Below are 24,977 nucleotides of genomic sequence, written 5' to 3'. Positions count from 1 at the left end.
CAGAACCGCAAGAACACTTCTCCCAAAATCCCTGAATGCTAGGCTCATAAATCTATCCAGGAGCTGTTTTGCATTTATTTTCAAAATATGTGTTTTAGAAAAAGGCCTCTGCAGTGGTTCTAGATATGCTATATTGTTAACGCTCCACTGAGCGTACTTTCAGTAATTACCCAAGTGTTGCCATAGAGGAAACAGTCTCCACTTAGATTCATTAGGACATTTGTGAGTGCCTGACATTGATTTATATCTTTGCTACTTTTTTCTCTAAGTATTTCTGGGATTTATCACATGTTAAATAGTGGGGTTGGCATAAATCTCATATATGATATCAGCTCAAGTTTTCTCCAATGTACCATTCAGAGCCATTAAATATATCAAAACATTTTATGTGTTTTTAAATTATGTTAATATTGCTCTAAGATTTAAGCTGACCCTAAAGGGATAGTTCAGCCAAAAATGTAAAGTCTTTTACTCATCCCCATGTTTTTTTGTCAACACATAGCTCTTGAAATTCATTTCCATACGTTCAGATATGTCAAGTTAAGTTGCAGCAGTGATATTAGATGTCATTTGTTTCATGACCTAACATTATTGACATGGTGTGATGAATCTTGATGTACCATATTTAAATGTATGCAAATACAAATTCTTTAACAGTTTGGATTTGGAATGACATGACATGACAGTGAGTAAATTAACTCCTTTTAAATACATTTGTAAAAGAGTGTACAGTATGTTGTGAATGAAATATTATGCATTATTATTATTAAAAGACCATCTGTAGGGATATGCAAGCAGTTTCTTTTTCCACTTTCTAAGTTCTGCACTCATTTGAAGGTCTTCTTTTCATCTTCTTAGGTGGAGCAGACAGACATCCAGCCCAAAGAGATGGTGTACTCCGTCAAAGACTTTCCACGGTTGGGTCATGTGGTCAAACTCAACAATGACTCGGACGGCACAGCATCACCCGTGCTGGACTACATTCATTCCTTCACGCAGGAAGACATAAACCGGGGTAGAATCCTTTACGTCTCCGCCTCCCTGCAGGGCCGGGACCACTTCACAGCCGACGTCAGTAATGGCTTCACCACTGTAGAAGATCTGGAGGTGCAGGTGGACATTGTTCCACGCATCATACCCGTCCAGGTGGTCAACCTCACCGTGAGGGAGGGTGGATCCGTGGCGCTGACCCAAGAGGTTCTGAATATCACACACCCCTACTACAGGTCCATTAACATAGAGTTTTTTATGGAAGATGCACCTCAGCATGGAGATATCAAGTATCTGGAGGAGGAGGACGGACTTGTCACCTTCTCCTGGGAGGACGTGAGTGCCAACACATATACAATTATAGTATTATAAATATTTTGAAATAGCTTTTATTATTTTAGATTTTCAAGTTTTATTAAAGGCACAATATGTAAGATTTTTTGGATTAAAATATCCAAAAACCACTAGAACAATGTTAAATATTTTGTTGTTACCCACGTTACCCTTGATTTCAGGTTTTATTTTGTAGAAACCATGGAAATAACTCTCATCAGCAATCGCTCCAGCGGCCTCGTTCTGCTCCAACTGCTTTCAGCCCCATCCTGTTTCATACTACAGTAATGTTAATAAATCCCTGAATATGAAAAATTACATATTGTGCCTTTAACTTTTATTATTAGGGGTTCAAGGCAAGCACGTAGTGCTAAAACGTCCTAAGTGGGCGGAGCCACATTTACTAAAATAGCTGTAAGTCTTGAACGAAATGAGATATTTTCACCAAACTTGGTACACATATGTATGAGTTCAATCTTTGGTCACAGTAAAAAAATTGGATTTGGCTGGAAGTGATTGGACACTTGGTGGCGCTATAACATTAAAAAAAACGCTATAACTACGCAACCGTTAGTCCGATTGACTTGAAAATTGGCATGCAGTGTCTTGGTCCAAGGGGGCATGATAGTCTATGAGGACATTGGAGTATCTTGAAAACATGACTGCCATCGGCCAATGAAGTTTGAGCACCTATTAGACAAGGTTAATGGAGGCCAATAGGAACAAAACTCTGTGGGCATGTTCAACTCATAGTCCTAGAGGTCTGTAAGAATTTTAAAAGAAATCGGATTCTAGGTGGTGCTAACAAGTTTTACGCCCCTATAATCACATGGTGTTTCACACATACACACAATATTCATATCATTTGATAGATCTCCTCATGCTGAACAACTTTGCCTCAAGAACTACTTCTGTCAATCAAATTGTTCATTAAATATTTATTATTATGTAAAAAGCACACTTTTGCGAACTAGGTTCCCTAGGTTTTTGGCCCGATAGTAAACAAACAAGTGCAGTACAATTGTCTGGACTCTCTAGATCAAAAATTATCAAAAAAAAAAAATGTTAAACTTTACCCTTTTGTGTAGCTATAAATGGGTCATTTATAAAATAGGCGTGTCAAAATACACTCAAAAACCTATAAATCCTAAACGAAAACTCAAAACTTCACAAAAAGAGGTGAGCACATGCAGTATATGATTCTAAAGAAACATGCCAACTTTTATGGAGATTGGACTATAGATGGCGCTATAACTGTTAAAAAGTAAAAAAAAAAAAAAAACATATTTCCTATGGTAAACTGTCTGTATTGGCTGTAAATGGTCTTTTCCATCTATGAATGAGATTGTTACATGCTTGCTAAATGAAATTAGTTTTTTTATTAGTTTTTAGGGTTCTTTATATTTCTTTCATTTATTTTATTTCAGTTTTTGTAATTTTAGTACCTCAACACTGACACAAAACAAAAAAAATCTGTCATGTCTCTGACTTTCTTTCTTCCATGGAACACAAAATGAGATGTTTTATCCAAAAAGGACATAAAATCTCCATAACAGCAGTCCACATGATGCATAATACTATATTCGACTATACTGATGCGACAAGAATGAAAATGCGCATATGCAAATGAGATTTAAGAGCTGCACTGGAGAGCATCAATAAATAACTGAAATTTCCTCACATAGAGCTATATCTGATGACTTCAAAAGACTTGAAATGTTGTGTGAGAGTTGTAAAGACCACTTTTATGGAGCTTTTATGTCTTTTTTGGACCTTGGTATTTTGTTTTCAATGTTTACTCGAGCAGCTTGGAAATGGCTGCGAGTTTCACAGGAGGAAGAAAGTCACAACATGAGGGTGAGCAGATGATGACAGAATTTTCATTTTTTTGGGTAAACTCTTCTCATTTGTAGAGGAAACGGTGGGAACAACTAATGATGCCATAATTACAGGCTTGTTTGTTTAGTTTGTTTGTACTTTGTGTCTGCAATGAGAGTTAATTCTTCTCACGATAAAAGAGCTGCACTGGAACCAGAGGAGCTGTCATTGGCTTTAATTAAAAGGGCGAACAGCCTTGTGTAATGGTTTCTCGGAGACTACCAGGATCCCTGCGTAGCATTTTGCCATATCGTTGAGGAACAGTCATCCGTAAAATAGCATTTTCTGCATCTTAATTACAAGTCGTTCACAGAATAACAGCTATTGTGGCGGACCTTGATCATGCCTGTCTGATGCTCGCTGTGTTTTAGAGGCTCAAAGAAACAATTTCTCTTTCTCCCACTCTCTTTTATGTCTCGTCTAAGCCCTTTTTGTTTCCATTGGGCCCCCCGAAACTACTGTGCGTTATGATATCTAGCGGATTGGCCCAGAGGTCTTCTAGTGGAAAGAATGAACAGGGAAAGACTGGCGGTAGAATGAGTATGCTGTTGTTTGAGAGAGCGGTTAGACATTGCTCTTATGACTGCCATTCTGACTTGATGGAAATTCTGACTTGCGCTTCCCTGCTGCCGCGGGCCAGAATAAACTAGTCCATTTATCCCGCAAAATAAAGCATTTACACCGCGCCGCCAGGCACGCTACATTGAGAACAGAGATCAGGTTAACTCAGAAGCTATTCAGCCAGAACAGATGAACTTTCTGGATTATTTTCAACTTCAAGCTCAATTTCTGTGACACCATAGTGTCAGTTTTATCTGCATATAGTTGAAATCATTTAATGTGTGAGAGATTAGCATCTTCACTACAGGTTATAGCAGGAACATCACAGGATTTATTGAAAGATCTCTGTCATAATCATACTGTGATAAACGTCAATAAACCAGCTTGTACGCTGCAAAAAAAAAAAAAAAAAAAAAATTCTTACTCTGTATTTTTGACTTGCTTTTCAGTAAACATTCTTACATTAAAGGTGCCCTAGAATTGAAAATTGAATTTACCTCGGCATAGTTGAATAACAAGAGTTCAGTACATGGAAATGACATACAGTGAGTCTCAAACACCATTGTTTCCTCCTTCTTATGTAAATCTCATTTGTTTAAAAGACCTCCGAAGAACAGGCGAATCTCAACATAACACCGACTGTTACATAACAGTTGGGATCATTAATATGTACGCACCCAATATTTGCATATGCCAGCTCATGTTCAAGACATTTCACAAGGGCAGCCAGTATTAACTTCTGGATCTGTGCACAGCTGAATCATCAGACTAGGTAAGCAAACAAAGACAATAGCGAAAAATGTCAGATGGAGCAATAATAACTGACATGATCCATGATATCATGATATTTTTAGTGATATTTGTAAATTGTCTTTCTAAATGTTTCATTAGCATGTTGCTAATGTACTGTTAAATGTGGTTAAAGTTACCATTGTTTATTACTGTATTCACGGAGCCGTCGCTATTTTCATTATTAAACACTTGCAGTCTGTATAATGCATAAACACAACTTCATTCTTTATAAATCTCTCCAACAGTGTGTAATGTTAGCTTTAGCCACGGAGCACTATCAAACTCATTCAGAATCAAATGTAAACATCCAAATAAATACTGTACTCACATGATCCGACACATGCATGACGAACATTTTGTAAAGATCCATTTGAGGGTTATATTAGCTGTGTGAACTTTGTTTATGCACTGTATTATAGTCGAGAACTCAGGGGGCGGGGAGCGCGCGATTTAAAGGGGCCGCAGCCTGAATCGGTGCATATTTAATGATGCCCCAAAATAGGCAGTTAAAAAAATTAATTTAAAAAAATCTATGGGGTATTTTGAGCTGAAACTTCACAGACACATTCAGGGGACACCTTAGACTTATATTACATCTTGTGAAAAAACATTCTAGGGCACCTTTACATTAAGATATATTTACTTAAAAAGCAAAATGACAAAATATATAAAGTATATTAGCAAATTTTTAGAGGCCATTTTCTAAAAAAAATAAGGTTTTATGACAGACAATATTTAAATAATTAAATCTAAACAATGGTTTGACTTTGACTTTGATTTTTCTGTCAAAAACTAAGTGACTCTAAAATGACAAAGCAGGTTTCATATGCTTTTGCTCTTATTGAAAACAGCAGTGTTGACATTTTGAAGGTCTAAAGTTGAAAATAACACTGAATATTCCTTTCAGCGATTGAGACGCAGCAGGACATGAGTGGTGTTAGATTGACAGATATCTTATGCAGCGAACATAGCTCTCAGATCAGAGAGAGAGAGGGACAGGATAAGAGAGAGAGATAGAGAGAGATCACAGATGGAGGACAGATTGAATTTGAAGTTCAGAATCAATGTCTTGTGGTGGCTTTAGTCCAGCTGTCAGAATAACTTCATTGTGTGCAGCCGCTCCACTCTACATCTTAATACACAATGTTTAACCGCTCTGGCTCTCGCAGTCCTGCGCTCTATGTTTCCTTTCTTCAGTTATGCAATTCTTTCTGAAACAAAACTAATGCATTCCATATGGAGCGAAACTACTGCGCAGGAATGGAACCAAAGCGGAATTGTTCCTAAATTAAAGACGTCTGCGTCATGCTCATTATCGGCTGAATGTGGAGTTTCTTTATTCTGTGTTGTGGAGTCAGCGGTTGGTTTGTGTACCGGCGGTCACCGCTGCCACACCAGGGGACAGATTGTAATGATAGCTTACGGTGCAGCGTAGTAGCAAACATTCATGACGCGCTGAGATGAAAACATCTCAAAAACAGCTCAGGGCTTCAAAAAGAAAGAGAGAGGAAGAATATTAGCATCTCACGGCGAAACAATCTGGAATACATTTCTCTTCTGCTATCAGTTTCTTAAGAAATACAGTGATTTACAGACTAAACAGCAGAATGAAGCGAAACAGCTTTTCTTTGCTTCATTCATTGGCCTTGAGGACTTTGAGTTTACATTGGATAACGAGTGGCAAGACTGTCGTTCCAAACCTGTATGACTTTCTTTCTTCTGTGGAACATAAAAGAAGATGTTTTGAAGAATGTTGCCATTTCAGTTCCCATTGACTTCCATTGTATTTTTTGTTCACCAAAACTGTTTGGTAACCATCAATTTAAGTTCCACAGAAAAAAGAAAGTCAGGTTTGAAACGACATGAGGGTGTGTAAATGATGACAGAATTTTCATTTTTTGGTGGAATATCGCTTTAATATTATTAATATTAACATTAAAGTATTAGTTCACTTTTAAATAAATAATAATATTTAGATAATTTACTCACCCCCATGTCATCCAAGATGTTCATGTCTTTCTTTCTTCAGTCGAAAAGAAATTTCGTTTTTGATGAAAACATTCCAGGATTTTTCTCTTTATAGTGGACTTCAATGGGCACCAAACGGTTGAAGCACTTGGAAGGCGATCATTTGTTTATATAAAGCATATACATTTACATTTTTTTTCCGAAAATGGCTGATCGTTTCGCGTGATAAGACTCTTATTCCTCGTCTGGGATCATTTAAAGTCCTTTGAAGCTGCAATGAAACTGTAATTTTGACTTTCAACCATCTGGAGGCCATTGAAGTCCAATATAAGGAGAATAATCCTGGAATGTTTTCATCAAAAACCTTGATTTCTTTTCAACTGAAGAAAGAAAGACATGAACATCTTGGATGACATGGGGGTGAGTAAATTATCAGGAAAATTTGATTTGAAAGTGAACTAATCCTTTAATCTCATTAATATTAGCATTATCAAGGATTATTTAGAGGATGTTATGTCACAAACCTGTCCATGTTGACATCTGTGACCTTTTTGACTTAATTCCACCAAGTGACGGATGAATTTGCTTCTCAACCGTAAGTAGAGTTCGATGTCAACAATAAAAGATATGATTAGCATTAGCGCGCACACACACTTGAAACAATGGGCTGTGGTATTCATACAGGCGAGTCGTGACGTTTGCCGTTTCTTTTGTTCCCACTTTTCCCTCTCATTTCCTGTCCTTTCTCTACTATATTATTAATAAAATGGCAAAAAGGCCAAGCAAAAAATAAACAAAGATTCTCAGCCACTAATGTGTTACCTGAAACATTTCACCAGTGTTAGAAAATTGACATCTTCTGTAAGCAGTCGCTAACAGTATTGATTTCCTGGCAAACACAATGATTTACTGACCAAACAGCGACAGAAACTAAATGAAGCTCAGGTTTTCTCTACAAAAGCTTCTGTTTTTTCAGAGCTTGTGAGTTAACGGTTAGCATACATGCTGTGACACATTGTGCAGTACAATGCAATAATGGCTTCTTACGAAGTCCTTGTTTTCCAGTTGAAATATCTAATCAAACTGAAATTAAAATGAATAATATTAAAGCGATAGTCCACCTAATAATGAGAATTCTGTCATAATTTACTCACCCTCACGTCGTTCCAAACCTGTAGGTCTTTCTTTCTTCTGAGGAACATAAAATAAGACATTTTGAAGAAAAGATCAAAACATCAAAATATTTAACCTTTATTACAAATGACATCTTCTGTATAAAGTTATGGATTTCCTGACAAACATGAGACTTTGCAGACTTAACGATGGCAGAAAGAGGTGAAGCACAGCTTTTCTTGGCTAAAAATTCTGTTAGCATTAGCTATGGCGAACCCTAGCTCTGACACTTTGAGCTGTGGTGCTCATACTGATGAAAATATGATAAAAACACCAAATGCAGCTATATTTGTAAGTTTTCTGAAGAAAATGTGAGTGCTCATGGTCATGGAAGTGTAATTGTTAAGGTGTTTGTACAGTTTATATGTCTTTAGATTCTGATCATCTGGAGTGGGTTAAAATCTGTACAGCATATGACAAACGGCAGACGTCTGACCTCCTGCGCCGGACACACTAACATACTTCAATTTCACAAGACACACTCACAGCTGTGGGACTGCCTGGAGTTTTGCTTTATGTTTGTTTGACTAAATCTGCGTTTTGTTTAAAAAGTGCATCTGACCACCCACATAGTCCAGTTTAAATCCAGTTTTAGTGTGACGGATGTACATTTAATTATGTGATGAAACCAACTGAGAAACGGCTTGTTTGCTGTCTGCATGGAAGAACAGCTTTATTATTCACAACCATGTTAATTTTATAAATAAAAAAGTTGGAGTTGCGGATGTGTGTTTGGAGCACATGCTCGAATGTATGTTGGAGTCCAACTTGTGACTTTTATTCAAGGTTTATGTGATTTGAATGCATCATTTCTATACTATAAATAAAAATGGCAAGAAAATATAGGAAAACAAACACAGATTTTTAATTTGCAACATCAAACATTATTGAAAACAGGAACTACGGTTACCATGGTAGATTTTTGTTTACTTGAAGGGATAGTTCACCCAAAAATGAAAATTCTCTCGTCATTTACTCATCCTCATGCCATTTTTCAGATAAACATAAACAATGATTTTTAGGAAAATAATCCTCTGTGAGTCCATATGACACAAGTCAATAAGTGTTGCTCAGTTGACGCTTGAAAAACCACACACACAGATCGTGACAGGAAACCATACAACCCCATTGGATGAATCAGTGTCCTCTGAAGGAAATGATAGGTGCGTGTAAGAAAAAAAGAAAAAAATGATTTTGATAGTCCACTTTAGACATTTGACTGACTACAAATAACTTTGCAACTACATGTCAACTAACTCTCATTGGAGTATTAGTGGACTGTATGTTTAATATCTGCTAACACTTTACTTTGATGGTCCCCTTCAACAGACATTCTCACTACAAGTATCTTTGCAACTACATGTCAATTGACTCTCATTATAGTATTAGTAGACTGTCTACTTAAAATCTGCCACCACTTTATTTTGAAGGACCCCTGTAACAGACATTCTCACTACAAGTAACTTTGCAACTACATGTCAACTAACTCAGTAGAATATTAGTAGACTGTCTGTTTAATCTCTATCAGAACTTTATTTTGATGGTTCCCCAACAGACATTGTACTGACTACAAGTAACTTTGCAACTACATGTCAACTAACTCTCATTAGAGTATTAGAAAACTGTCTGTTTAATATCTGCTAACACTTTATTTTGATGCTCCTCAACAGACATTCTACCGACTACAAGTAACTTTGCAACTGCATGTCAACTAACTCTCATTAGAGTATTAGTAGACTGTTTGCTTAATATCTGCCAACACTTTATTTTGATGGTCCCCTTCAACAGACATTCTCACTACAAGTATCTTTGCAACTACATGTCAATTGACTCTCATTAGAGTATTAGTAGACTGTCTACTTAAAATCTGCCACCACTTTATTTTGAAGGACCCCTGTAACAGACATTCTCACTACAAGTAACTTTGCAACTACATGTCAACTAACTCAGTAGAATATTAGTAGACTGTCTGTTTAATCTCTATCAGAACTTTATTTTGATGGTTCCCCAACAGACATTGTACTGACTACAAGTAACTTTGCAACTACATGTCAACTAACTCAGTAGAATATTAGTAGACTGTCTGTTTAATCTCTATCAGAACTTTATTTTGATGGTCCCCTTCAACAGACATTCTCACTACAAGTATCTTTGCAACTACATGTCAATTGACTCTCATTAGAGTATTAGTAGACTGTCTACTTAAAATCTGCCACCACTTTATTTTGAAGGACCCCTGTAACAGACATTCTCACTACAAGTAACTTTACAACTACATGTCAACTAACTCAGTAGAATATTAGTAGACTGTCTGTTTAATATCTATCAGAACTTTATTTTGATGGTTCCCCAACAGACATTGTACTGACTACAAGTAACTTTGCAACTACATGTCAACTAACTCTCATTAGAGTATTAGAAAACTGTCTGTTTAATATCTGCTAACACTTTATTTTGATGCTCCTCAACAGACATTCTACCGACTACAAGTAACTTTGCAACTGCATGTCAACTAACTCTCATTAGAGTATTAGTAGACTGTTTGCTTAATATCTGCCAACACTTTATTTTGATGGTCCCCTTCAACAGACATTCTCACTACAAGTATCTTTGCAACTACATGTCAACTAACTCAGTAGAATATTAGTAGACTGTCTGTTTAATCTCTATCAGAACTTTATTTTGATGGTTCCCCAACAGACATTGTACTGACTACAAGTAACTTTGCAACTACATGTCAACTAACTCAGTAGAATATTAGTAGACTGTCTGTTTAATCTCTATCAGAACTTTATTTTGATGGTCCCCTTCAACAGACATTCTCACTACAAGTATCTTTGCAACTACATGTCAATTGACTCTCATTAGAGTATTAGTAGACTGTCTACTTAAAATCTGCCACCACTTTATTTTGAAGGACCCCTGTAACAGACATTCTCACTACAAGTAACTTTGCAACTACATGTCAACTAACTCAGTAGAATATTAGTAGACTGTCTGTTTAATATCTATCAGAACTTTATTTTGATGGTTCCCCAACAGACATTGTACTGACTACAAGTAACTTTGCAACTACATGTCAACTAACTCTCATTAGAGTATTAGAAAACTGTCTGTTTAATATCTGCTAACACTTTATTTTGATGCTCCTCAACAGACATTCTACCGACTACAAGTAACTTTGCAACTGCATGTCAACTAACTCTCATTAGAGTATTAGTAGACTGTTTGCTTAATATCTGCCAACACTTTATTTTGATGGTCCCCTTCAACAGACATTCTCACTACAAGTATCTTTGCAACTACATGTCAATTGACTCTCATTAGAGTATTAGTAGACTGTCTACTTAAAATCTGCCAACACTTTATTTTGAAGGACCCCTGTAACAGACATTCTCACTACAAGTAACTTTGCAACTACATGTCAACTTACTCATTAGAATATTAGTAGACTGTCTGTTTAATATCTGTTAACACTTTATATAAGTGGTCCCCCAACAGACATTCTCACTACAAGTGCAACTACATGTCAACTCAGTAGAATATTAGTAGACTGTCTAATTAATATCTATCAGCACTTTATTTTGATGCTCCCCAACAGACTTTCTACTGACTACAAGTAACTTTGCAATTACATGTCAACTAACTCTCATTAGAGTATTAGTAGACTGTTTGCTTAATATCTGCCAGCACTTTATTTTGATGGTCCCCTTCAACAGACATTCTCACTACAAGTATCTTTGCAACTACATGTCAACTTACTCATTAGAATATTAGTAGACTGTCTGTTTAATATCTGTTTGCACTTTATTTTGATGGTTCCCCAATAGACATTCTACCGACTACAAGTAACTTTGCAACTACATGTCAACTAACTTTCCTTAGAGTATTAGTAAACTGTTTAATATCTGCTAACACTTTATATAAGTGGTCCCTCAACAGACATTCCACTGACTACAAATAACTTTGCAACTACATGTCAACTAACACTCCTCTGAGTATTAGTAAACTGTCAGTTTAATATCTGCTAACACTTTATTTTGATGGTTCCCCAACAGACATTCTCACTACAAGTAACTTTGCAACTACGTCAACTAATTCTCATTAGTGTTAGTAGACTGTCTACTTAAAATCTGCCAACACTTTAACAGACATTCTCACTACAAGTAACTTTGCAACTACATGTCAACTAACTCTCATTAGAATATTAGTAGACTGTCTGTTTAATATCTGTCAGCACTTTATTTTGATGCTTCCCAACATTCTCAATACAAGTAACTTTGCAACTACATGTCAATTGACTCTCATTAGAGTGTTAGTAGACTGTCTACTTAAAATCTTCCAACACTTTATTTTGAAGGACCCCTGTAACAGACATTCTCACTACAAGTAACTTTGTAACTACATGTCAACTAACTCTCATTAGAATATTAGTAGACTGTCTGCTTAATATCTGCTAACATTTTATATTGATGCTCCCCAACAGACATTATACTGACTACAAGTAACTTTGCAACTACATGTCAACTAACTCTCCTTAGAGTATTAGTGGACTGTATGTTTAATATCTGCTAACACTTTATATAAGTATAAATATAAACTCTTCTAACTATAAACCATCGCTTCCGGCCAGCTGCCCTAGGCACGTTCACAAGTTCAGCTTGACAAAAACATAAGTTTGTTTGAGAAGTAACACGGAAGCACAGAGGACCACCGTATAAATATTAGTATTTTTCTGACACACACCTATTGTTTGACTTCAAAAGACATTGATTCATCCACTGGGGTCATATGGATTTCAGTCACGATTGCTGTGTGGGGTTTTTCAACCATCAAACAAGCGGCACCCATTCACTTGCATTATATGGGCTCACAGAGATGGATTATTTTCCTAAAAATGTGTGTTTATCTGAAGAAAGAAATCATATACATTAGGGATGGCATGAGGGTGAGTAAATGAGAATTTTCAATTTTGGCTGAACTATCCCTTGTTTGTTTTATCTTTTTGGAGGGAAACTATATCTACAGAATTTTAAAAAGCTGTTATCATTGTCCTTTCACTTGGAAAATGGCAAAATAAAGCCAGTGTAAAAACCTGAAATGCCCCAGTGGTCAGAAAAAGGATTAGGGGTGTGTGTGTTTGGATTTCTGATATCTGTTGTGTATGTCGTGTGTGTCCTCAGGTACAACAGGGACAGGTGTACTACCAACACGACAGCAGTGAGACCACAGAGGACAGTTTCACTCTCACGGCGTCTGCTTTTGAAATCACCCGCCGGAGTGCATCTCTGATAGTCGGCATCACCGTCGTCCCTGTGAACGACGAACCGCCTCGCATCCAACGCAACACTGGACTGGAGGTACACCAAGCTCCCCGTCAGTCCATTTTCCCCGTTTTAAACTTTAATGACGCTTCTAGAACAGAGACGTAGTCGGAAAATTCAGAGCGACTCCCTCCGCTGGAACACAGAGTGTCATTCATTGCTTGCTCGATGCTTTCTGTGGTTTCTGGTCACCCTGGAAACTCATATTTTTGGAAAACCATGATGGTGGCAAGAATTCAGCTTCTGGGCTGGAGGGAAAACAGACCAATAAGAGATGCCGCTTGACTCCCGCAAAATGTGAAATAATGATATGTGTTTTTCCACATGCAGATAGTTGTTTCACTCGCGCGCACTTTCTCTTGGTCTGTCTCTGAATCAGACGTGCTTTAATCCAGGACACCTCAATTTTCAATGGTTACTGATGATAATAACAGAGAAGATCCAAATTCAGACCTTCTCTTTCCAAAATTGTAAACACAATTGGGTGATCTCACAAATTATAGGATCATATTTCACCCCAAAATCAAAAGGAAAAAAATAGATTTAAAAGTATAAAATATATAAATACTTACATTATATTAAAATTATATTTAAATGTATTTTATAAGCAGGAAATATATATTTTTATTGCACTTTTTTTCAAACCATTTAAGCACATAATGCGAGTCTCATTTGCATTTTAAAAATTAAAATGATTTATATTATGATTTTTACAATTTTAGTTTTATTTTGATACAAATTAAATTAATTCTCAGTGTAATGCAAAAAAAAAAAAAAATCTAATTTTCATCACTGTAATGTGGAAAAAACTAAATTCAGTACACATGGTATCAACTACTTCGGTATACTATGGTATCTATGAATCCACACAAACGCACACACAGTAATATATCAGACACACCAGTCCAATCAGAGAGAAAGATTGCTGTTTCCCATCAAAGCAGGTCTCAGCACAGCATGCTGGTATTTGATTTGCCATGCAGCTTCTGGTCCATGTTACATCTATTAAATATTGAGTATGAAGAAACAGCAATTTCCAGCCCAATTTGGGAGATATTTGTCTTACAAACTTTAGTTGCACTGTACTCTGGTCTAGTGCTACCATCTAGTGGAAGCCAATGCACATGCTTCACAGAAAATGGTGTAAAGGTCTTTGAATGGTCACCAGGGGGCAGTGCAGACAGTTATCTGGCATGACTAATATTTACCCTGGTAATGACTGCATTATCCTCCATTATATAGCACTCGCAGGAAGAAAGGAGATGCACTTAAATCTTGAAGGTCACATTATGTTGAAACTAGATTACTAAATGATAATGAACTTGTGGACCTTTCTGTTCCAGGGCACTACGCCATGTACTCAATTCCAGTTTTTCCTTCCTCTTCTACGCTCGGTCTCTCAGGAGAGCGGTAGATGGAGGCAGGAACAGATAAATGTGTGGTGATGTGTGGCAGCCCTGCACTCTCCCAGCTGAATTTGATCGTTTAAGAATGTCTTTCAGCAACTTGTCCATTACACATCCATTAGAGCAGCATCAGAGGAGACATAACTGCCTCTTTCACATCCCAACAACTCCAGACAGTTAGACACCTCTGAAAACAACAGTTTAGTTGTTCCATCATGTTTATTGGTTTGTTTATCTCTCTTTGTCTGTGTGTGTGCTCTCTCCTTTCAGCTCCTAGTTGGCGAGGAGTCTGAAATCACAGCCAATATGCTGAGCAGCGATGATCTGGACACCCCTCCAGAGGAGTTGGTGTATTCAATCGAGATGCCCAGCAATGGGATTGTTGCCTTTAAAGTGTTTCCACATGTCAGTGTGGACAGTTTCACCCAGGCTCAGATTAATAATGGAGAGGTTTTATTCATTCTTCAGGGTGGGTTGACATGGATTTCTCTGAACCTTTGAAAACAGAATAAAATATTAGCTACTACAGAGATACCAGTAGGCTATCTGAGGATGGACCAGAAAAGAGATTGGGGCCTGAACATGTAAGCAATCATGTAGAGCACATAGCAACCACATAGCATTGTGTTAACCACCACTTTCAAGGCCCAACCATCATAGCAACAGGTTAAAAACCAGCCAGAGCACCTTAAAAAACTGCATAGATAAAACCCACTCAAAATGATGAAAAAACTATTTGGAACACTCTAGCAACATATCAAAAACACCTTAGCAATTGCACAACAACATGCTAAACATAGCAAAATGCTAAAACCCACACCAAACACCTTGGCACACATATAATAACACGCTAAAAACAACTCAGAACAACTTGGCAATCATATAGCCTAGTAAAGCATGATAAAACATTTCAGAACACCTTAACAACCGCATAGCAATATGTAAAAAAAAACTTTGAACACATTAGAAATCACAGAAATTAGCAGCATGCTAAAAAGTATTCGCAACCAAATAACTTTTTATTTAAAGACCCCAGAAACCAATACATTGAAGACATAACATTAAGACCTTTTACAATCTCCAAGGAACCATATAGCAACACAAAGAACTTTATACCCGGGTCAATGACGTGACAGGTCTTTTTTTTTTTTTTTTGTCCAAAGGCCTTAATAATAACAAAAAAAACAAAGATATGACATCCAAAGTATGTAAAGTAGTACAACTAGATCCCTTTTATCTAATCCATAAGGTTTTAATTATATTTTGCTACATATAAAGGTATTTTAAAGATGTTGAAGTGTCAAAAGGTCATTCGGTTTAACCGTCCAAAGGCCAATACAGCCATTTCATTAGTGATTAAAATATCTTAAAATGTAATAAATGTATATATTTTTTATTCTGGCATGATTTATAACATCATATATCAACATAGTGCAAAATGGTATTAAAATTATGTGTAGAAGTCGTTGCTTTGTTATGAGAAATAATGTCCGGAAAAATGAATTTCATTGATGTCATTTGGAGTAGCCAATAAAAAGGGACCATTTTGGATCAAGTCATGTGGTCAGAATCATGTGACAGGATGTGACATCATTCAGACACCTCCAAAGGACCACATGGTCATGAAGCAAAGTAACTAACTCAATTTTAACTATTTGAAAAATTCATGTTTTCTCTTGATCATACGCATGTCCCGAAACATCAGGTCATTCGGTGCAACCGCTATAAAACATGAAAAATGTTTTAATATTTTTAAAAACTTAATTGTCCTAGCTAGATATCAGCTTGTTAGCATTGTTTTAAAATATTGTCATTTAGTATATCCAAAAGTGTCAAATTTTGGTTTAACCGAATGACTTTTTGGTGACAAATTTTGTCCATATTGTAAAAAAAAGCAAAAGCAGTGTTAATTGATTGTAAAAAGAACATAATCTCATTGTTAACACTTAATAAAACTTCAAAATTAATTATATCTCCATTATGTTTTTTACACTTTTAAAAACCTTATCCGTCAATGACCCGCCCCCCAAAATGGTTCATGATAAGGAAAGGTTACTTTGATAAATCTGATGTGCTGCAAGGAGCCATTAAAGAACCTTTAGGCCTATTGTAAGAGTGTAACATGATGTAGTGATGAATATGATTGCTTGTGTCTGATCTCAGGCTCAGAATCGGGTGGGTTCAGCTTCACCGTGACTGATGGAGAACACACTTCACCTCTCTACCGCTTCACTGTCAAGGCAAGACAGCTCACCATCACCATGGAAACGGAGGGAGAACTCATGGTCTTCCCAGGTGGGCTCCACACATCCCAAGCTTAAATCTAAATACCTGTCTCTCTCTGGGCCAATGGAAAGATCTTTATTGGCCCTGAGAGAAAATTTTGTGTAAAACAAATTTTCAAAAAGGCAGATTTTTAATTTTCCTCAAGAGTCCGTAATCTTATCTGGAACAACCTAATAGATCAATTATGTCAATTATAGCTGTATAAAATCTGTGTTTTCTAGAAGGAATCATTGAAGTGATATGATTTGTTTGATGATGTTTGTCAGGCACCAGGCAGGTGATCAGTGGAGATATTTTGCGGGCTATAACAAGTGAAGACGGTGATGAAATCACATACTCGCTGGTGAAACCTTCTCGCTTGGGACGAATAATCAAACCTAACCAACTTGGACAGTTTGAAGAGATCACCAAATTCACACAGACTGAGGTAAATAATGTGAACATATACTTGCAGAGGAAAACGGTAACACATACAGCTAAAATTTTTGATTTAGATAATATTGCCAAAAAAAAGTTTTGTTTTGGCATTGTAGTAAATCCCTCAATATGCTGTCAATAATCCATTGTAATGCCATCATTGGCCACAAGAGGGCATCATTGTATGTGTAGATCTTATTAGCAGACAGTAGAGGGCAGCATTATGCTCTCATTATGGTCAGGCTTTTGCTTGTTCAATCTAAACTTATGAAGTGTGCAACTATTTCAGTTTCAGAACTAAAACTCTATTCATTTATTGCTTTAATTAGTGGCTGTCTGTGTTCAGTTGGATGCAGGTGCTGTGTATTATGAGCATCAGATGCCGCCTGAGCCCTTCTGGGTCCTGAAAGATTCTGTTGAGCTGTCCCTCACATCGCCTCCAGCAACAGAGCTGCATCACAGCCTGCCAGTCACTGTCTCATACTATGCAGCCAATCGAAACGTCTCTTCTCAACTCTGGAAGAACAAAGGTAGCTGCCAATTAAATTTAATTTTTGGGAGTAGGGGTTTGATGCAGGTGCCGTTTATCATTTGATACAAAAGTGAAAAGAATACTGAGAATGATTGGCAAATGTGGTGTAAACAGGATTAGGACACATTTCAGGCTGCATTTAAACTTGCATGTTCTGCATGAGTCAATATGGTTGGAGCTGGTAAGGCAAGGTTCCTCAAATCTGACTTTGAAAGGCTGAAAAGTGTCTCTAAGACGCCTCAGCAAGCTAAACAAGGTCTTGAAAAAGTTACTAGAAACTCTAGACCACAGCTCTGACACTTAAATCTAATTTAAAGGATTAGTTTACTCCAGAATTAAACATTTCCTGATAATTTACTCACCCCCATGTCATCCAAGATGTTCATGTCTTTCTTTGTTCAGTCGAAGAAAAACTTAAAAAGAAATTAAGTTTTTTGAGGAAAACATTGAAGTGGACTTCAACGGGGACGGGTTAAAGGTCCAAATTACAGTTTACATGATCCCAGATGAGGAATAAGGGTCTTATCTAGCAAAACAATTGTAAATTTTATTTTAAAAAAAAGTGTCAAGTTGGAAAGGCGGAAGTACTGACATAGGCGTGACATAGGCGGAAGTACTGACTCAGTGTTTACAAAGTGAATGTGGTTAAAAAGTATATAAATTTGTATTTTTTAAAAGAAAATTACCTATCGTTTCACTAGATAAGACCCTTATTCCTTGGCTGGGATTGTGTAGAGCTCTTTGAAGCTCCACTGAAACTGCAATTTGGACCTTCAACCCGTTATTCCACGTTGAAGTTCACTATATGGAGAAAAATCCTGGAATGTTTTCCTCAAAAAGCTTAATTTATTTTCTACTGAAGAAAGAAATACATAAACATCTTGGATGACATGGGGGTGAATAAATTATCAGGAAATTTTAATTCTTTGCCTTTGGTATTTTGTTAATGTATTGCAGGTGTGTCCGTGGTGCAGGGGCAGTCTAAAGTGATCGACAAATCTGTTCTGGATGCCTCTAACCTGCTTGCCAGTTTGCCTGAGCAGAAGAGGAAGGGGCAGGACATCGTCTACGAAGTTCGTCGGTTCCCCGTTCATGGACGACTCACTCTTGGAGGGTCTGACCTGCCCCGTGACGCTCCCCATTTCCTGCAGGACGATGTGGCACGTGGTGATCTGGAGTACTATCACGATGACTCCGGAGCATCTTCTGATAGCTTCTCTTTCCGTGTCCATCTGAACCCCAGTGGCCGAACCCCGCAAGTTCAGCCCGGTGCCGTGGTTCTGGAGGAGATCTTCCTGATCTCCATCAGACGGCGAGACTCAAACCCACCAGAACTCGCAAGCTTGGACCTGCTTTTAGAAGCACTACAGGGTTCCACGACCATCATCTCCAAAAACTACCTCAACACGGTCGACCAGGACAGCACACCAGACGAGGTCCGATTCACCATCTCCAAGAGTCCAGCTAATGGATATCTCATCTACACTGACAATGGAGACCGGATCAACCAGTTCAGCCAGGAAGACATCAACACTGGGCGGGTTGCTTTCGTCAGTGATGGAAGTCTGTCTGATGGCTTCATGGAATTTATAGTATCTGACGGGAAACACCAAACGGACCCGTACACACTGCATATTGGAATCCTGGCCAGGTCTCTAATACTGAACAAAGCTCCAGAGATCCACGTAAAGCAGGGAGACGATGAGACACTAATCACCGAGGACATGCTGAACACCTCCACTGGGGGTCCCGTTGAGGAGGAGGTACTCTATAAGATCACCAACGTCCCAAAGTACGCAGCTGTAATGGTGGACAGACAGCCGACCTCGGCTTTCACGCAGAAGCAGATTAAACAGGGAAGAGTAAGCGTCCGTTTCGTGAAGTCCACCTCACCGAGAGATAGCGTGGCCTTTGTGGCCCGAAGCAGGGCAGCGAACGTGTCCTCAGTCCTCAACATTACAGTGAAACCACTGGCAAATCTGGCCCAGAATCCCGTGCTCCCCAGAGGTGCTACTGTACTTGTAGACAGAAAGTTGTTGGATGCAACACCTCTGGCCAACAAGACCAGAACATCTCCAACCTTCAGCATGATCCAACAACCTCAAGGAGCTCGGTTCATCAAGAGGGGTGGGCCAGATGATGGCCAACCAGTGAGCTCCTTCACCCAACGAGACCTGGATGAAGGACGGGTAGCTTTGGAGATCTTAAACACAACTGGGGGTCAAAACGTTGGAAGTCAAAGTCAAGATGAAGCACGCTTCCTCCTAAAGGCGCACGGCGTTCCTCCTGCAGAGTGCGTCTTGCCCTTCCACGTTGTTCCTTACGACCCTTCTAGAGTTTATGGCGCCACACTGCTCAAAGTTCCACCGGTGTCCGTTTCCGACAAGAGTGACGCAGGTCAACCCGAGCCCAGGTGGAGAGGAGATGGCGACGTGGCTCCTGGCAGCACTGGAGCCACTCCTGTGGTGTCTAGACGGAACACGCTGTGGGCTATCCTTATTCCCATCCTTGCCATCCTCCTACTCATGCTCGTGGCTGCACTACTGGCATACTACTTAGTCCGACGCAACAAAACTGGGAAGCACAATGTCCAAACAGTGGCAGCGAAGCCCAAGAATGGAGAAGTGAATCAGGAGACTTTTAGGAAAACCGATCCTGCAAACAACATCCCCATGTCAAACGTGGACTCCAAAGGGGCAGATCCTGAGTTAATACAGCACTGTCGGACAACAAACCCAGCACTGAAAAAGAATCAGTACTGGGTTTGAGATGGGGAGGCGACCGGACACTTGTGTTTTCAAGGCCTTGAATCATTCCAGTCAGTGTTATACAGTTTTCTTGCCATTATTGATGCTTAAGAATTAAAGTTCAGCACATGTCTGAGTTTAGGGTTTCTAAGGCCCTGTTTACACCTGGTATTAACATGCATTTTGGTCGATCAGTTCACAAGTGGACGACACTAAATACAAGTGTAAATGGGGTGTAAAACGTTTTGAGTTTGTCTGCTTTTGACCACTTCCAGAGGTAGTCGGAAACGCATTCTACGGATTGCTTTTGTAGTGTAAACGCTCATGCATTCGAACACCCACTAAAGACTGCCTGCTCTCCGCCTACTGACTTCTTACTTATGAAAAGTGTGCTAGCCAGACAGATTTTAAACTTTGTCGGCTGAAGACCCAAGTTTGGTGTAAAGATGAAAAATGTACCAAGCACAATGTTCTCTCACCATTCTTGATTTCTTAAACACACTCGTAGTGTTCGATGTAGTCTTGCGGCTTTCAGAGCAGAAACGAAAGCTGATGCTCTCTGTATGTTTTTCCATCATCTCTGTGTGCATTCATGTGTAAATTGCGCAAGCTTATTTTGACCATCAGGTCAAAAGAGCTGAAAAAACCCATACATTTAAGCACCCATAGACCCTCCCCTCAAAGAACTCAGGACCGAAGTGGTTGACAGTGGAGAAAAGAGATGGATTAAAACACCAGGTGTAAACAGGTATGTGTCTCCCTCATCCACTTGTGATCCGATCGACCAAAACGCATCTTAATATCAGGTGTTAAGAGGGCACAACCAGATCTGTGTGTGTGCTGATGGTCTAATAGTCATTTTTCAGCTGAGGCTGAATTAACAAACTTTTAAGGTACTTTTGGACAAGAACATAGCATATGTTTGAACAATCCATTGTATGTATGTTTAGGCAGTAAATTGGTTAAGATCTTATTTTTCAGTGTTATTTACGTTTATGTTTTGTGTTTGTGTTGCTTTTAAACACTGATCAATATATGTGCGTTTTTCCCAGTAGCCTGTTTTCTTTTGTGACACATTGTGCAATTTAAAATTGCTCTGACAATTTGGCACCTTTGTGATCACTTGCTTCAAGGAATATTCTGAGTTCAATACAAGTTAAGCTCTGTCAACAGCATTTGTTACATGATGCTGATTACCTGAGAAAATAACAAAAAGTCATGCACTTATAGTGGAAGTCTATGGGGCACACAGAAACAAGATTTCAGCATTCTACATTACATGAGACTGCTATGTAAAAATTACTTACTAATCTTGTCTGTGAAAAGTTATCCAAAATTTAAACCAGTTATGACCGTGTAAAGCCTGTAAACTAGGTAAATTCATCTTTTAGAAACGTAGTCCCACCTCAAAAGGCATGATTCAGACCAGTTTTTCCCAATCCTGTTCCTGGATGCACAAATGTCTACCGCCTCTACGCATCACATTTGAGCTTCTGGTAGAACCAATGAGATTAATTCTTGTGTTACGCAGCACGTTTGAGCTTCCGCAAGAGATTTGTTCTCATTTTTGGGTGAAATAACTCTAAAAATAAGTAGCTTAACAAAAAAATCAAGCAGCAAATTTCATATTTTAAACCCTTTGGAATACATTTCCCTATAGACTCCCATTGCAAGTGCTTATTAAGAACTTTTTTTTCTGTGGTAACTGACAGCATAATAATCATAATATTCTTAATTAAGCTCAAAGTATGCTTTGGCATGATGTAAATTTCAACATCAGCGCAATTTTGAGGGAAATATTGGTGGGTGCACTATGTTTCAACACTCAGAGATGTGCTGTGGCTTGTTGTAAAGAACCAGCCAAAGAAGGTGTAAAATGTAGGGAAAACTGCAGATGATAAAGATGGAAACAACAACAGTCAGAAGGTAGACATGTTTGTACAACTCATTTGAAAGTGTTCAGCTGTCTAAGCTACTTATTCTTTGTACTTCAGAGCAGCGAAATCACAGATGTCACAGCTTTGTGCTGTCCTCTACAGGTCAGGCGGAGTATTACAGTGCAGTAATAGTGTGGTCAATAAAAGGCTAGTATGGCAGGTGGACAAATTAAATCTTTAGTTCTGTCAGATTATGGTACTAGTGCCACTTTGAAATCATATCATGCCTGCTTAAATAAGCCATGTTATGTTATCTTCTCACTTTTGACATAACCCAGTGCTGCAAAATTTGATGGATCAAGAGAATTCACATTTACTAATCCTCATATCAGTCATGCGAAAGTAAAACAAATGCTTTTAGTTATTTTTCTATAAATCTATCTTTTCTACTCGGTTTGTTGTATTTGTTTTGTCCGTAAATGCTTTCATCCACTGCACTGATTACAGGCACTGAAGAACTGTAAAAGTTTTCTCCTCCAGAACTGCAGCCACGGACAGGAAGCGAGTCAGCAGTGGCTGAATTCACGCTGTGTTCTGATTGGCTGCAGGGAAGATATGAGGTCATTATTCCTCAGGCTGCGGCGACTATTTTCCAGAGCTGTTTCTGAGTTCAGTTCACACAGCTTTTGTTTTAGGTTTCATTAAAGGAAAATGTGTAAGTTGTTGCATGCTTGGGTGAAAGTATGTCTGCACATACACATTTTACAAAATTATGTCTAAGGTGTAGAAATATATATATATATATATATATATATATATATATATATATATATATATATATATACAGTGATTGCATATGAGGAAATAAAGAAATTGAAGTGCGGCTAAAGGAATAATTCACCAAAAAATTTTAATTTTGTCATAAATTTACACAACCTTACAGTTCTTCAAAACTTTGTGTCACTTAAATTGAATTAATATACTTACTTTTTGGGTGTAAAAAACACCCATTTTGCTCATACGTGTTTGGATCGACCTGAAGATGAGTAAACAGTTTTAATTTTCTATAAAAGACTGCCCATTATCACTGGTTCTCTTTGGATTGCAGTTAATTATTGGGATTTTCACTGGCTGAACTGTATAATTAGATGTTTTAATTGGTTGTTTGGCTATTTTTTCTTATCTGACAATAGCGATGTTCCTTATAATCATAGACCAATTCCTCCTCGTCATTCCTGAGTGTAATTATAGAGAGAAACGATCGTTTCCCAAGGTACTGCATATGGAATTTATATCACTGTTGATCTGATTTTCCCTTTTGTTTATTAAGCTAGTATTAACTGCATATCCTGGGGTTATGATATCCCATCTGTGACCTCTCAGGACATTTATATCTGTGTTTCTGCAGAGCAGAATTGAGATCACATGAAAACTCAGGTCATCAATGGTGTTTGTTCTCTGGGTATTTATGGGGATATGTCAACCTTAAACCCAAAACCATGTACAACCCCAATTTATGTGTTTTTGGATTATTCTGTTTGCTTGTAAATATATAATGTCAAATCACAAAAACCTGTCATGAGAATCAAAATGCACTTTCCTCCAGCTCTTTAAAGATTACATTTGTGGGTGAGAGTTTTCATTTCCAGTGTTATAATTTATTTTTAGCATCTATATTTAGTTTAGTTTTTGCTCTTTTAAAAGTTTGTGAACTTCATTATGTCCCTATAGAAAAAAAGTAATATGTTATGGTCCCAACAACATAAAATAAAAAGTGGAAAAAAAAGGTCTTTGTTTGGATTTGCTTTTGTTTTTGGGAATTATGCATCCACATATTTGTTAAACATTTTAATATAAAATAAATGCACTTTTATTATATTTTATATATTTAAAGGATTAGTTCACCCAAAAATGAAAATTCATGTAGTTCCACACCTGTAAGACCTTCGTTCAAACACAAATTAAGATATTTTTGATGAAACCTAAAGAGGTATAGGCTATGACTCATCCATAGACAGCAATATAATCCCCACTTTCAAGGTCCAGAAAGGCACTAAAGACATTGTTAAAACAGTCGACATGTCTCCAGTGGTTCAACCTTAATGTTATGAAGTGACGAGAATACATTTTGTGCGCAAAAACAAAACAAAAATAGCTTTATTCAACAATATCTTCTCTTCTGTGTCATTCTCATACGTTATGTTTACGTCCAGCACTTTTACGTCAGAACGCCGACTCATTATTGGCTGGTCGCATGCGTCCTGCTGCTCACGTGATCAGCTTCACCCAATCTTGAGCCAGCATTCGGACGTAGACACAGAAGCAAAGTCCCTTTAAAGGAAAGTCTGTTCACTCGGCGGCCATATTTGGAACACCTCCGGGCAGCTATTTCGGGCATCCAAGACCAAAGCTGCACTCGAAATCGAATACTTCTCTACTATATAATATGCGAAAAACAGTATGCGAACAGAATAGTATGTCCGAATTTATAGTATTCGAAAAACAGTAGGCGAAAAGTCCCTGGATGACTTTCTACTTCCGGCGAGATTCTGAAGTGCGCATATGATGGACACTTTACTATGTCGTGAGGCCATGGGAGAGGATTTGTGAAGGGTTGAAGGGATGTAACCGACACTCGTAGGTCATATGATAGTAACAACATGGCTGATATAGTACGTCCGAATTCATTCATG

The 24,977-nt window shown here is 37.9% G+C and overlaps 1 protein-coding gene across 2 annotated transcripts in view; it reads left to right on the top strand.

The window, feature by feature from the left end:
- Positions 1-23,839, top strand: part of cspg4 (chondroitin sulfate proteoglycan 4) — a 71,161-nt gene extending 47,322 nt beyond the window's left edge. For both annotated transcript variants that reach the window (XM_048157641.1, XM_048157642.1), the window contains 7 exons: positions 859-1,326; positions 12,879-13,055; positions 14,696-14,894; positions 16,589-16,720; positions 16,978-17,138; positions 17,475-17,658; positions 18,618-23,839. In XM_048157641.1, the coding sequence (XP_048013598.1) occupies positions 859-1,326; positions 12,879-13,055; positions 14,696-14,894; positions 16,589-16,720; positions 16,978-17,138; positions 17,475-17,658; positions 18,618-20,428 (3,132 nt within the window). In that variant the 3' untranslated portion in view covers positions 20,429-23,839. The remainder of the gene's footprint in view (positions 1-858; positions 1,327-12,878; positions 13,056-14,695; positions 14,895-16,588; positions 16,721-16,977; positions 17,139-17,474; positions 17,659-18,617) is intronic.
- Positions 23,840-24,977: the final 1,138 nt, after the last annotated feature.

Source organism: Megalobrama amblycephala, linkage group LG15, assembly GCF_018812025.1.
Source record: "Megalobrama amblycephala isolate DHTTF-2021 linkage group LG15, ASM1881202v1, whole genome shotgun sequence".
In the NCBI taxonomy this organism is placed as follows: Eukaryota; Metazoa; Chordata; class Actinopteri; order Cypriniformes; family Xenocyprididae; genus Megalobrama; species Megalobrama amblycephala.
This window is presented reverse-complemented; position numbering and strand designations above follow the sequence as displayed.